Consider the following 14,114-nt stretch of genomic DNA (forward strand, 5'->3'; position numbering starts at 1 on the left):
CAACGCGGGCCCCACCCTCGCGGAGGAAACCCGCTTTCCTTCCAATGCCGCCGTGGCTGTCCGAAAGAGTTAATGCTACCGAGTGTCCCGTTCCTGCCGCGGCCTAGAGGGGCCTCCCGGCGGCTCGGCGAGCGTCTGTCGCCGCCTCGCGTCCCGCACCGGAAGGCACTGCGCGTCCGGCTAGTGCCTACGTGGCCTTCGTGCAGCGCCGGTACTCGGAGCCCAGCCCGGCGGGGATGGCCGCCCCTTCGCACGCGGGGCCCTCGGCCTTCCCGGGGCTTTCGTTCCGGTCAGGATCGGCGGCCCCCGAGGGCTTGTTCCCTCCTCTGGGCCGCGTGTCCCTCACAACGATCACGTTTTCCTAGTGAGGTAGGTTCCAGCCGGTGTGACGGGTTCTAGCTGTAGTGTCCTTGGCAGGGACAGGGAGCCGCGGCTCGGCCCCTAGTACGGGATTTAGGTCCCCTGCAGTCTTGGCTCCCGCTCCGTGCACGATGGCAGGCTCCCTGGATGATGAGAACCCCCTTTCCATCTTGTGTCCGTGCAGTCTCTGCCAGAGTTCGTGAACCCTACTTTCAGGATCCGGGCATTTCGGGTTGTGGGCGTCTCCTAATCTCCAGGACTCTCCCAGCGTCAGCCTTCGCCAGGCAATAGCTTACTTATTAGGTCCACTACGTGCAGCCAGGGCCGGAGGGCACAGGGCAGTCTTTGCTGCAAGGAATCTGGCCAAAGGACTGGGGCACTTTTGTGACCGTCAGGAGTAGGGAGGCTAGGAAGAGGGGAGGCCTAGGCTGAGTAAGGCTGTGGGGAGCCATCCAGCAGATGCAAGGAGTCACGTAGACGGGAGTGCCTGAAGATTGAGGAACTGAGAATGATTGGTTTAGGAGGATGTGGGTGCGCTCCTGGCTGACGCACACAGCACCAGGAGCCAAGAGATAAACGCATGATCACCGCTAGAGAACAATAGAGTCCTGTATATGGTTACATAAGGGTCCACAAGGACATTGCGTGCACGGCGTTATGATTGGCCAAATAGGGGGGCGAGAACGGGTGAACTTCGTGGATAAATACTGCTGTAAGTGCTTGGTGCGGCGCGGCCGCCATTAGCATTAGTAATAAAAGAAGCTTGCCACTCACCTTGTCTGCGGTCGTTCTTGCGGGCCGAGAGCGACATAAGGCGGGTGTCCAAGGAAGTGAAGTTTGCCTTATGGTTGGGGAAATGGTAAAAGACCTTGAACCTGATCTGTCCGCTCCATGGAGTGGGGCCACATCCACGCAGAGGGAAAGCCAGGAGATACGTGTTCACTAAGAGTGATCGGGCTACATTTGGAGGGAGGCTCAACAGTGAGAAAATAAGTTCTTGTAGCCCTCTCACCGGGTGCCTCGCATGGTGGTGAAGAGACTGCATTTTTTTTTTTTTTTTAAATTTGACAGAGATCACAGGTAGGCAGAGATCACAGGCCTAGGCAGAGAGAGGAGGAAGCAGGCTCCCTGCTGAGCAGAGAGCCTGATGCGGGGCTCGAACCCAGGACGCTGGGATCATGACCTGAGCAGAAGGCAGAGGCCTTAACCCACTGAGCCACCCAGGCGCCTTGAGACTGCATTTTTAATAAAGTAGATCCTGGAACATCGGTGGAGATTTTTTCCCAGGGCAGTTCATCTAGAAGTAAGGGGAAGGTGGGAATGAAAATGGGAGACCAGTACCGGGTCACTATATTACTTTTGGTTTTAGGTGGAATCCTGTTGTGCTGATCCCTTCTCCGTGAGAGCAAAGGGTTAAACACGGGAGATGAGAAGCATCTGCGAAGGTCACTTGCACAGGTTTCAGAGCAGGCTCGTTTCCTAGGAATCTGCGTCAGGCAGAGACTTAGTTTCTTCAGAAGCAATTCTTTCCAGGGTGCAGTAATGCTCTTAGCATTGAGATCCTCACCACTGGGCCCACGGCTGAGCATATGCTGGGAACTTACTAAAGCGAATAAATGAAGTTCTGCCAGTGGTGCCCTTGCAGCGTACTGGCGGGCCTGATTCATAACCTGGGTGTGGAGGTGGTTGGGGGAGGAAAAGTGGGAAAAGACACCCCGTGAAAGCAAGAAGGCAGCGCAAACTGGGGAACGATGAAAGAGGACCAGTAATGATTTTTATAGACTGAAGCCTGTGCCAGGGTTCCTTTCCCTTGCTGTGGAGCCCACCAGACTCCTTTTGAAATCACGTTCCCCTGCCTGAGCACTGCTGAAAAATGATGAACATACAGCTGGGGAGCGATGACAGGGAAGACCTGGCCTTTATATCGAGATACCACACAGCTGCCGTGTTGGGCTGAATGGTGTTGCCGTGTGACCGGCTAGAGTTAATAATGGTGCTACTGACTAACCAGTTCTCTTTTTTCTTTTTCCATGTATATTACTTATCATAGAATAATTCCCTTAATTATTGTTGCTTGATATTAGGCTGTATTTGCTCCACACCCTATTCACAATCCTACTCTTTCACGATGCTCTCTGTTTCATAATCTCTTGAGATGAGGATGTGTATGAGGGAGCAGGGTCTAGAAATGGCGAGGAAGCTGTGGCTCTGGTTGAGGATGTACAGAATGCATCTGGCCAGCAGGTGAGGACAGGCATTCAGGACCTGCTGAGTGTCATTGTGAAGAACCGAGCGAGAAGCACAGGGATCTGCTTAGTGGAGAGGAGCCGACCTGAGAAATGCACAGTAGCGCTCTGTCTGCCACCAGAAACCATGAGCTGGCCTGGGGTGGTCCGTGCCCTTCGTCTTTGGGGAGAATTTCTCGTTTGGTGCAATAACGTAGACACGGATATATTCAGTTTATGTTTAAGGTCCCTAATACAAATGTAAAACCTCAGAATACTTTCCAACAGAAGGCCAGGGAAAGGACAACTATCCCTCACCCTCAGAGTTGGTGAGTTAAAATCCAGTGTCTCTTGCTGAAAGTCTCCTTGAGGGCAGATGCCATGTGTTATTCACTACATAAAGTTGCATTAGAGCTGCTCCTGCTGCCAGGATTAAGGGGTCGGTATGGAATAGTGACTAGTTTCACAAAGTATGCACCTGTCCACTTAGGGATTAGGTCGGACATGTCATCAGTGTAATGATCTTGTACATTTTGGGAGAAGGGAGCTGTGAGAGGCACAGGAGAAGAAAAGGAACTTGGCTTTGGTTGTAGGAGTTTGTGGGAAGAAGGCAACTGAGATCCCAATCCCAAGTCTGGGAGAGGCACAGAGTAAAGGAGGAGTGTGGGCCAGAGGGACGCTGTAGGCTGAGCCCCTCTGCAGTCAACAGGAAGCAGCTCGCTGGGTGCAGAGACTACATGCCTGGAACGGGAGATGCCCGTGACCCCAGTGAGGAGACAGACGTATCCTCGGGATGCGGGAGGAAGAGCGGTGTTGACATAATGTGGAGAAGGCAGAACCGTGTGGTGGGGACATCAGGGTCCAGGCTGAGGAAGTTCCTGAAGGATCCAGGGCATCGGGACAATTACTAACCGCTAGGAGGGAGCAGAGAAGGCCAAGCAGTAGCACGTGGACAGAGTTAGAGACTGGGTCGGTAACCAGCGGGAGCCGCTACATCTGATAGTCCTCCTGCTCCTGGCTCCCTTGGCCTCTCTCTGTGGGGCCGGTCTCTCCCTCGTGGCCACCACCATTTCAGAGCCAAGCTCTTCACAGGAGTGAGATGGTACAGGAATGTCAGGGTTAAAAGAGTTACCTGAAACCTGTCTGGGATGGGACGGGCAGAGCAGGAAACGGAGGGGAGAGGGAGCAGAGCAGGTTGGTAGCACGCGTCAGGACGCCAGCCGCCTCTGCCTACCACCCCTCGCTCACTAAGGGCCAGTTAGAAGCTTGGGACATAACAGACGCAGGGGGCTCTGAGTGCCTGCCCCGTACTGGGGATTTCACAGTGAATGTGACAGGCGTTGTCCCTGGCCTGCAGGAGCCACACTCCATGGGGAAGCGGATGACAGGTGAAGAAAGAAAGCTACTTTGGGTAACTGCTCGACAGAAATGAGCAGCTGACGTGCTAGACAGGGACTGCGGTTCGGACAGGAGGCACGCAGGGCGTGTCTGAGGAAATATTCACAGTATTGTATGACCAGCACCCCTAGGGGCACCTGGATGGCTCAGTTAAGCATGTGTGTTTGGGGGCCCCTGGGTGGCTCAGTGGGTTAAAGCCTCTGCCTTCGGCTCAGGTCATGATCCCAGGATCCTGGGATCGAGCCCCATGTTGGGCTCTCTGCTCCGCAGGGAGCCTGCTTCCTCCCCTCTCTCTCTCTGCCTGCCTCTCTGCCTACTTGTGATTTCTCTCTCTGTGTCAAATAAATAAAATCTTTAAAAAAAAAAAAAAAAAAAAAAAAGCATGTGTGTTTGGCTCAGGTCATGATTCCAGGCTTGGGATGGAGCCCTGCATCGGGCTCCCTGCTCAGTGGGCAGCCTGATTCTCTCTCTGCCTCTCCACCCGCTTGTGCTCTGACAAATGAATAATATCTTTTTTTTTTTTTTTAAAGATTTTTTATTTATTAATTTGACAGAGAGAAATCACAAGTAGACGGAGAGGCTGCCAGAGAGAGAGAGGGAAGCAGGCTCTCCGCTGAGCAGAGAGCCCGATGCGGGACTCGATCCCAGGACTCCGAGATCATGACCCGAGCCGAAGGCAGCGGCCCAACCCACTGAGCCACCCAGGCGCCCCACAAATGAATAATATCTTAAAAAAAAAAAAATCAGGGTGCCTGGATGGCTCAGTGGGTTAAAGCCTCTGCCTTTGGCTCAGGTCATGATCTCAGGGTCCTGGAATCGAGCCCTCTGCTCAGCAGGGAGCCTGCTTCCCCCTCTCTCTCTGCCTGCCTCTCTGCCTACTTGTGATCTCTGTCAAATAAATAAATAAAATTAAAAAAAAAAAAAAGAAATCTTACTTATGTAAGTAATCTCGACACCTGATACGAGGCTCGAACGCACAACCACAAGATCAAGAGTCATATGCTCTTCTGACTGAAGACAGCCAGGCACACCTACTCCCTTTTAAAAGCCAGCTCTTTATTTAATCCAAGTCCTACAGAAAAACATGACCTGTTCATGCTGTTTACGTGAAACAGAAAATTGTCAAACAAGTGTATCTGCAGTAGTGTTTCTAAGCAGATGAAACAATCAGTGTATCATTATAAATCTCAGTATTTACTTTCTTAGAATCCTTGGGAACGTCCCTGCCGTCTGGTGTGTGGTTGCTGAGGCTGTGGGGTTGAATGTGAAGGGGCAGGACTTACCGCGTGCCAAGGCCCGCTCCTGCTGCTCACCCTGGCTTCAGGCTTAGATCCCTCGCACTGGAAGCTCCTCCCGATCAGACTTGTGTGTGTTCCCTGAAGTTCCGTTAATACGTTCACAGAATGAACCACTTCCATACTAGAATTCCTGCAGATGGATTTCTGGGACAGTGTATATTATGCTGGCCTGGGGGAAATGAAAGGCTTGAGTTACTGTGGTATTTTTAGGAGGACGAGGGTCATCTTTGGGTGGTGGGGCTTAAAGCCTCCCCCACCCCGTATGAAACATGTTTTTTTCTGTAATTTGCATATACAGCTTTAGAATGAAGCAGTTCGTTGTTTTTTGTTTTTTTGTTTTTGTTTTTTTAAATAAACAGCTATTATACCAACAATCTGCTGGAAGGAGCTTCTCACCACACAGAGGCCACTGGCTATGGCCGTGGTCCCCACTCTGGTGCTCTGAGACTCCGCTAGGGGACGTGTTCAAGCACATCCCCAGCTTCAGATACAGTGGGTGCAGGTGGGGCCCAAGTGTATGCGTTTGTGACAGGAGATCAAGACCCTCCTGGCCATCCTCTGGGACCCTTCATGAGGAACTTGGACTTGTCAGCACAGCAAAACCTACAGGGCGGTGGCAGGACGTCTCTGGGAGCAGGGCATTCTGCGGGCCCCAGAGCTGTCCTGTGCCGAGTTCAGCAGCCTGCGGTCGAGGTGCTGGGAGGTGGGGGCGGGCCGTGTGCTGGAGCTTTGTGTCCTTCATGAGGCAGTGGGTGCTCGGTCAAGTTCCTGGGCCTCTGCACCCAAGGTGGCGAGCCGTGCTGTTCCCGGACACGAGGGAAGGGCTGCGGAATCCGGAGAGCTGAGTTGGCAGAACGGGAAGCCCACAGCAACTGGAGAAGGGTCCTGGGCGGACGGCGTGGCCGGGGATGAAGGGGACTTCCAGGAAACTGGCTGGGAAGGTAGGAGACGGGACATGCTGATCTTGTTCCCATATGGAATAGGTAGGACTCTTGGCTCTGATAGCCAGGGGACAGGGAAGTCCCCGCAGAGGCTGTCACTCTGCCATCAAGAGGGCGCTGCCTCCACTGCTGCGAGCCCACAGCCCCGATGGCACTCAGCGTTGCGGCTTTTCCCCGTCCCCTCCGCAGCCCAGGTCCGCCTGCGCTGGCCTCTCTCACAGAGCACATGGCGTTACAGCTACCGTCCTCGGCTTCCTCAGACCACTGTGGGCCTCCAGCCCGGACTCTCTCCCCTTCCTTCCTGCTCCAGCAATGCCCTCCTGTCCTGACCGGAGTGTGTGTTGGCCGCATCCCTGCAGCACGCTTTCCCCTCGTTTCCGCCAAGCTCAGGGCAGCCTGTTGCTACTTAGCTGCTGGCGGTGAGGCTGTTGACAGTGGAGGTGAGACCTGGGGACAGACTGGCACAAACAGAGCTGGCCTCTTGGCCTCAGATGGGTCACCGTGTCTGAACATCCAAAAAGAGACAGTATAGGGATGCCAGGGTGGCTCAGTCAGTTAAGCGTGTGCCTTGGCTCCTGTCCTGATCCTGGGGTCCTGGGATCGAGTCCCGCATCAGGATCCCTGCTCAACGGGGACGTACTTCTCCCTCTCCCCCTGCTTGCTGCTCTGCCTACTTGTGCACACACTGTCTCTGTGTCAAAAATAAATAAATAAAATCTATGAAAAAGAGGGGTAGTATAGGACAGTAGTGGCATCTAGGGGTGATTTTCCTGTGAGACCAGGATTAGGAGTTTGTAAATACTAAAATCAGAGAAAGAAACTAGGCTAGTATTTAGCAAAAAGCTGAATCCTGGGAGAAATTACATTTAGGGGGTATCTGGGTGGCTCAGCTGGTTGAGCATCTGCCTCAGCTCAGGTCATGCTCCCAGGGTCCTAGGATTGAGCCCCATGTCGAGCTCCCTGCTCAGTGTGGAAGCTGTTTGTCCCACTCCCTCGCCGTGTACATAACTTGCTTTCTCTCTCTCATAAATAATAAGAACTTAAAAAAAAAAAAAGACAGCATAGAACAGTACATGGGATCTCCAGGTTTTTTCCTCATGACCACAGGGTTTGGACCGTGAACATAGTAAACTGGAAAATGCACTTAGAATGTTACTTAGCACAAGGCTGAATCCCATGAAGAATTCCATTTACAGGGGCACCTGGGTGGCTCAGTGGGTTAAAGCCTCTGCCTTTGCCTCACGTCATGATCTCAGGGTCCTGGGATCGAGCCCCGCATCGGAATCTCTGCTCAACAGGGAGCCTGCTTCCCCCTCTCTCTATGCCTGCCTCTCTGCCTACCTGAGATTTCCATCTGTCAACTAAATAAAATCTTAAAAAAAAAATTCCATTTATGTATTTGTCCCTTATGGTGCTTTAACTGCGACTTTTCTCGTTGTCCTGTTCTTTCTTCACAGCCCCAGGTCTTTCTGTTCCCTCAGGTCTTGACATAAAACACACACACACACGCTAAAAGAGAGAATAAGAAAATGGATGACTCGGGGCAAGCAGAAGTGAGGAAGGCCGTGTGGAGAAAGTCTAGGGAAAACTCTGAGCCCAGAAGAGACCAGAAGGGTGAGCCTGAGCCAGGAGGGCAACATGCATGTTCTCCAGGGGAGCGGGCGGGAGACCCCCGTCCCAGGACAGGAGGCAGCAGGCACCCTGGGCCGGGGAGAAGGCCTGTGCACGTCTCCTGAGCGGGGGAGACGACTCTCAGGGCTCTCCCTGTCGCCCCCAGCCACTCCCCGAACTGGGAAAAACATTTAAGTGCCAGTAGTGTGGGAGAAGCTTTAGCCGAGGTTCCTACCTCATTCGGCACCAGAGTCCACACAGGAGAGGAGCCTCACAAGTGCGGCAAATGCAGGAAAGGCTTCAGTGAGGGCTCCAAGCTCTCTGCGCACCTAAGGACGCACACAGTGGAGAGAGTGGTAGCCATAGTGCCTCTATGGCTGCGGGGAATGTGGGAAAAGCTTCAACCAGAGCTCCAGCCTCATTGTCTACCAGAGGACCCACACCGGGGAGAAGCCTTATCAGTGCACCGTCTGTGGGAAGAGATGCAACAACAGCTCCCAGTTCAGTGCTCACTGGCAAGTCCACAGCGGGCGGAGCCCCCAGCCCTGTGCCCATGTGGGAAAAGCTTCAACAACAGCTCCCTCGTCCATGCCCAGCAGAAGATGCACACTGGGGAGAAGCCCTACAAGTGCTCTCGGTGTGAGAAAAGCGTCCTCAAGAACCCTGTTCTCACCCCCCATCAGGGGCACACAGAGAAGACACATGCACACCCCAAAAAGGGACACAGGTTATGAGCATATAGGAAAACCAACACATCAGTCCCCTAGTGTGAGTCTTCCGAAGCATCTATCGGCTTGTGGAGGCTTCTGTGATCGAGTCCCTGGCTCGGCAGGAGACTTACAAGCGGATCTCAAGAACCACAGCAGGGACAGGAATCCGAGTACATGTGCCCAGCTCTCTTCCTAGGCGTGCCTGTGACCCACAGTCCTGTGTCACAGTGGACCTCCACACAGATCCACAGTCCTGCCAGGAAACAAGGGTAACCTTGTCCTGGAGAGAGAATGGGTGGCTAGAGGCCTGGGAACGGTTTCTGGGGCAGGTCAGAGAAGACCTTTTCCCTGCTCATGGGAAGCACATCTGGAAGGGAATGGCCTTCATGAATCCTAATCCAATAATGACCCCTAGGCACCTGCTCTCTGCCATGTCTACCTCAGAGTAGGTCACTGCTCTGTCCGCCAGTCACCCAGAAAAGAGAGTAAAGCAGGAGGGACAGCTTAAGTTACAGGGTACCACTACTCTAAGTGACTTAATCTCAGAGTAGAGGGGAGCAGCAGAATTGGGTCGGAGGTGGGCTGCATGCTCACGGCGGGGTGGGGGGACATCAGAGGTGTAAGGAAAACAGGGGTCCAGGAGGAATGACCTGCATTGTGGAGTACTAAGAAATAACCTATAACCTGTTTTTCTGAAGAGAGATTTAACCTGTGAAATTTCCACGGATTAAACGTGGTCAGAGATGGGCATGTCGCCTGGTTCCTGGCCTGTGCACACAAGCTGTTAGTACTTTCTTGAATTACGGTGAAAGCAAGTGTCATGGTGGCTGCTTCAGTCTTTCTGAGGAATTAAGCAAGAACAATTTTTTTCTTCAAAACAATAAAGGAAAGTTTTAGTTTTAGGGAAGAAAGAGAAGGCAGGCAAGTCCTAAGAATCCATGTCAGTGTCTCCTCCAGTTGAGCCTTGCCCAGGCACCCACATTTCCCTGCACATATCGTTCCCGAGCAGGACCCCCACGACAGCCTATGCTGGTTGGTTCCCAGAGCCCCAGGCGTAACACTGCTCTACACAGCAGGAAAAAATGGCATCTTTCCAGAGCCTGGGTGAAGGCAAACAGGTGGGTTTCACTGTGACCTGTCCCGGGACAGCTGACTTCACCGGACATCATGTTGGGGAAGAGAGACAGAGCCCAGGCTGTATCCGCAGGGAAGGGCTTTGCATACCTGGTCAAGGAGCTGGATTTGCTTAATGAGGGAACCTGCGGAAGTCAGTGGAAACAACAAGGAACGGTGGCACCCAGGCAGCCTCTCCAGCAGGCTCCTCCCACTCCCGGGTGCTGCCAGGGAGTTGGGGGCAACTGCTGACTGCTTGCCTTGTTGGAAGTGGGGCTGCCTCCCCGCTCCAAACTGCTTCATGCCCCAGTCTGCCGGGCAGAGAAAGGAAGAACCCAGCGCTCGCCTGTCAGCTGCCCTGTATGGTCTGGAGGAGACAGGTAGGAACTGGAGAGCACATTCATTTATTCATTCCATTAGGAAATATTTGGTATTTCCTCGTTCTCTGCTATACCAGGTTCTTTAGCAGCCGCATACAATACCGTCAATGAAGCGGACACCCCATCTTCCAGAATCACCTCACCGGACCTAGAGGAACACAAGCACCAGTCGGACAGTACCACCGGATCCAAAACCCCAAGATGGGACCCAGCTCTACAGGGCCTCTCTTCCAAGTCCTGATTAATCCAACCTTTTGCTGTGTTTCCGCCACCCCACAGGGACTAGCTGCTCCCTGTGCTCACTATGTCGGGTACCTTTCTGCCTACCTCCCATGGACTCCCACAGCCTCACCACTGCACTGGCCCCTGGAGGAGGAATCTGAAGTAGGTGCATAGCAGGGAACACCTTCAGGCCTATAGCTCTCTTCTCTGGTACAGAACAGCCTCCTGGTTTGGTTCAGCCCGTCACATGTTTATTAAGAAGCCAGTTTTCCCTCCTGTGTATGAAATCCTGGCACTCACCAAATGGTTTCTGTAATTCCCTCCCTCACGGAAACATTTTAACTAATTGATAGAATCTCAGTGGGCACTTGTGATTTACTAACCACTCCTGCGGGCAAGATCCTCAAGATTCTCACAACCCAAAGATGACGGCCAAAGCCAAGGTCACCCCCCCCTTCAAAGATATCTGTTGTGGTTCCTCAGTCTAAGATGGCAGTTGGGTGCTCGCAGCTGAAAGGGGAGCTGGATCCCTCCAGCTGCCCAACTCCAACTTTCTTCTCCTGGCCACCTCTTCTCGGCCTCTCCTGTGAGGGGACTACCCTACCAGCCAGTGCAGGAACCGGCTGGGGAATACCGGGACCCTGGGCAGGAGCGTGCACACTTCTCCACTGACCTCATCACGTGCCAATCTCTGCATTCCCTGTTTTTGCCCCCATCTCCAGTCTTGGTACTCATCCTTATCTAGCTTCCTGGCAGAGAGTAAGGACGGAGAAATCTTTACTTGTGAAGAACACAGAACCTTAGCAGGTAACCTAAGTCCCTGTGGCAGGGGTCAGGCCTCCAAACATGAACTTAGTGCAGCTAACCCTGTTGTGGCAGATGGAGGCAGTGGCTCAGATATGCTCCATGGACTTGGCCATTCTAGTGACACATCTGGAATTTTTGCAGAAGTCTGTGATTTACAGAGTACTGCAAGTAAAGTCTGGGTTTCCTGGGAGGCTCGATGCACAGTGCTATCATAGGTTAGGTGATGTGGTCAGAGATTCAGTGACGGAGCTGGATTTTGAATTTGGGTTCAGTCAATTCCAAAATGTTAATTTACTTTAGTCTTTCACTCCTGCAATCTGGTCAACCCTTTCTGTGGGACCTCAGGGGACACACCTTCTACTGCATGTTACTACCATCAGACTAGTCTTGTGGTTCCAGGGGTCAGAGGTCTGGGCCTTCCCTGAATATGCAGGCATTGCTTAGGATGCATGTCATACCCACTACCACCAACCCTCCCAGATATGCCACTGTGCCTTGCACCAGAGTAAAAGGTACGTAGTACAGCAGAGATAAGACATGGCACCTAACAAGATTTTACAGCCTCCAGCCTGAAATGGCCAAAGGAGAGCTCTTATTTGGTAGAAGCATGCTTACACAGTAACCATTACCATCCACCTACTGGAGCGCATCCATGCTTAGCAATAAGCATTGTCCACTGGAATTCCTGGTTGGACTGGCTTTAGGGTCAAGACTTCATACTCACACACAGTAAGGAGACATATCCCACATGGGCTGCCTTACTCATTGTGGTTTTGGGGGTTGGCCAAGCACAATGGGGCCTTACTCACCCAGTCTCCCTCTCACCTTGGCTTCCTAGCCTCTCCTACAAGCTGGGCTCTCAATCATTACACCTGTATGTTCCTTCTTTTTCCACTGACAAGCCTTGACAAGTCTAAATGGGGTCTTCTAAGTAGAGATTTATCCCACACACCCCTTCCTCTAGGTAGTGTCTTCTGATAGATCCCCCTGTCCATGCTTTCCCTGCTGAACTAGCTCCCAGAAAGGTATTCAGAAAACTTTCTTATCAGGGCGCCTGGGTGGCTCAGTGGGTTGAGCCGCTGCCTTCGGCTCAGGTCATGATCTCAGGGTCCTGGGATTGAGTCCTGCATCCAGCTCTCTGCTTGGCAGGGAGCCTGCTTCCCTCCCTCTCTCTCTCTCTCTGCCTGCCTCTCTGCCTACTGTGATCTCTCTCTGTTAAATAAATAAATAAAATCTTAAAAAAAAAAAAAAAAAGAAAACTTTCTTATCAGATGACATTAAGATCAGACACTCTTTCTTGGTGACAAAAAGCCACCACAAATGCCCCAAGCACAGACTTTCATACATAACCCTGCTCAGAGCTATCACGGAAAGAGCCTTTTGAGGAAAGGACCAGATGGAACTATGAAGCCTACATTTGGAACTGAGCTGTCTCAACCTGTCACTTGCCCACCAATTCAGTAGCTCTCTGTTCCCAATTCAGGTCCTGACACAACTACAAGGTCACGCCTATGACGTCACAGGCACTGACAAACTCATCCTTGATCCTTCTTGCCTCTCTCATTTCCAATCTGAGACTGTATCTCACCATTTCCTTAAAACAGTTGGGTTCCCTTTGAAGGCCCTATGGTCTGAATGTGAGTTCTGGCTCTTCTCTTGGGAAAATCCCCAGACATGGGCTTTGTGGGCTTGCGAGTCCCCACAGAATCACAGAGTTGCTGGCTTTTCTTGGGAGCACACACAGCATCACCTGACAAAAAACCCACCATTGACACCTTACCTCCCACAGACAGATCATCTTAGGAGCCCAGGGAAGAAAGGTATAGGTATAGACATTCCTGGAGGGCCAGAGCTAAAAAGGTACCTGAGAAGTACGGTATGTGTGGCAGGGCAGAAGAGAAGAGTCAGAAACGCAGGGTCACACTGGATAGTGACAGAGAGGACTTCAGAGTTCTGTTTGCTCAGGACATGCAGAGAGGGCCGTGTTAGCTCCCATGCAGAACCCCGGAGCTCTGACACCTTGCAGCACTGCTCTCAACCCCAGCTGGTCTCACTCCGGCCCTTTCCTAAGCAGAAAATCAGTTATATTAGTCTGTTTGAAGGAGGGGTGTGACTCAGACACTGAGGACACAGCCAAATTCCTCAGAGCTTGCTGGGTATTGCAATTCCTGCCCCACAGAATGGGCATGTTTAGAGGCAAAAGATTCTCACCTCAGAGCTTGCTCAGGTGAACACACATGCAGAACAGAACACTGAGGTTCCATTTACAGGGGATGACTGTTGCCTTTCCTTCATCCTTGGGAACAGGGACCTACTAAAAATTCCGTGACTGTGAGGGTCCAATCTCACTCTCCACCCACCATCCTGCACGGGGGGAGTCAGCCTAACTTCGCGGGAAAGGAGCACCAGCAGCAAAATTGTTTCTCCACCCTCTTCCAGCAGTCTGTGCCCTCACCCAGGCCCTCCACAATGTGGTCTCACCTTCTCACCACACCTTGATCTCCCAGATACTCACTTGAAATCCTGCACCAAGGTCAATGCCTTCTTAGGGCTTTCTGGCTGACATTGTCCCACAGGCTTGCATCTCACTATGCAGAATGGTCAGGAATTGCTTCAGCTCCATAATCTTCTTTGATCCATTTTGGGCTGCTGCCATTCACAGCAGGTGTCCCAGAGCTGGCTGAAGGCCTCATGAGGCCAAGCACTTGCTGGAGACTGCAGGCTGAAGAGCTGGCGGACATCTCCCACTTGCCAAACCCTTCAAGAGTCAGATCTGCCATCTGCCATCTGAAAGAATGTGATCAAGGAAGAGGAATTCACCCCCAGTGGATGCTGAACAGTTCCCACAACTTTGAAGAATCACCTCCAGGGAGACCTCTCCAATAAGCACCGCGCTCTGGAAAGAGAAAGTGGCGAAGGTGAGACTTCACGCCTACTTCATTTTCCTAAGTGTAGGGAAAAATGCACAAATTTTTTCAGGGGGCATATGACAGAGTGACACCTAATGGAAATAGCCCTGCCTTTGACCACAGGCGGTTCTGGTCTCTGC

The 14,114-nt window shown here is 52.2% G+C and overlaps 1 protein-coding gene and 1 long non-coding RNA gene across 3 annotated transcripts in view; one reads left to right on the forward strand and one right to left on the reverse strand.

Moving 5' to 3' along the window:
- The first annotated feature begins 8 nt into the window (after positions 1-8).
- On the forward strand, positions 9-2,004 carry LOC131819289 (uncharacterized). The gene is made up of 2 exons (XR_009349124.1): positions 9-369; positions 1,730-2,004. It is a non-coding gene; the product is annotated as an uncharacterized LOC131819289 (long non-coding RNA).
- A 3,595-nt stretch (positions 2,005-5,599) lies between these two features.
- LOC131819272 (zinc finger protein 75A-like) overlaps positions 5,600-14,114 on the reverse strand; it is a 32,086-nt gene continuing 23,571 nt past the window's right edge. Inside the window, exons 9-11 of one of the 2 annotated variants that reach the window (XM_059154159.1) lie at positions 13,581-13,961; positions 12,930-13,131; positions 5,600-10,184 (exon numbers count right to left, since the gene is read on the reverse strand). In XM_059154159.1, the coding sequence (XP_059010142.1) occupies positions 13,882-13,961 (80 nt within the window). In that variant the 3' untranslated portion in view covers positions 5,600-10,184; positions 12,930-13,131; positions 13,581-13,881. The remainder of the gene's footprint in view (positions 10,185-12,929; positions 13,132-13,580; positions 13,962-14,114) is intronic. The other variant, XM_059154158.1, reaches the window with a different exon arrangement.

Source organism: Mustela lutreola, chromosome 17 (assembly GCF_030435805.1).
Source record: "Mustela lutreola isolate mMusLut2 chromosome 17, mMusLut2.pri, whole genome shotgun sequence".
In the NCBI taxonomy this organism is placed as follows: domain Eukaryota; kingdom Metazoa; phylum Chordata; class Mammalia; order Carnivora; family Mustelidae; genus Mustela; species Mustela lutreola.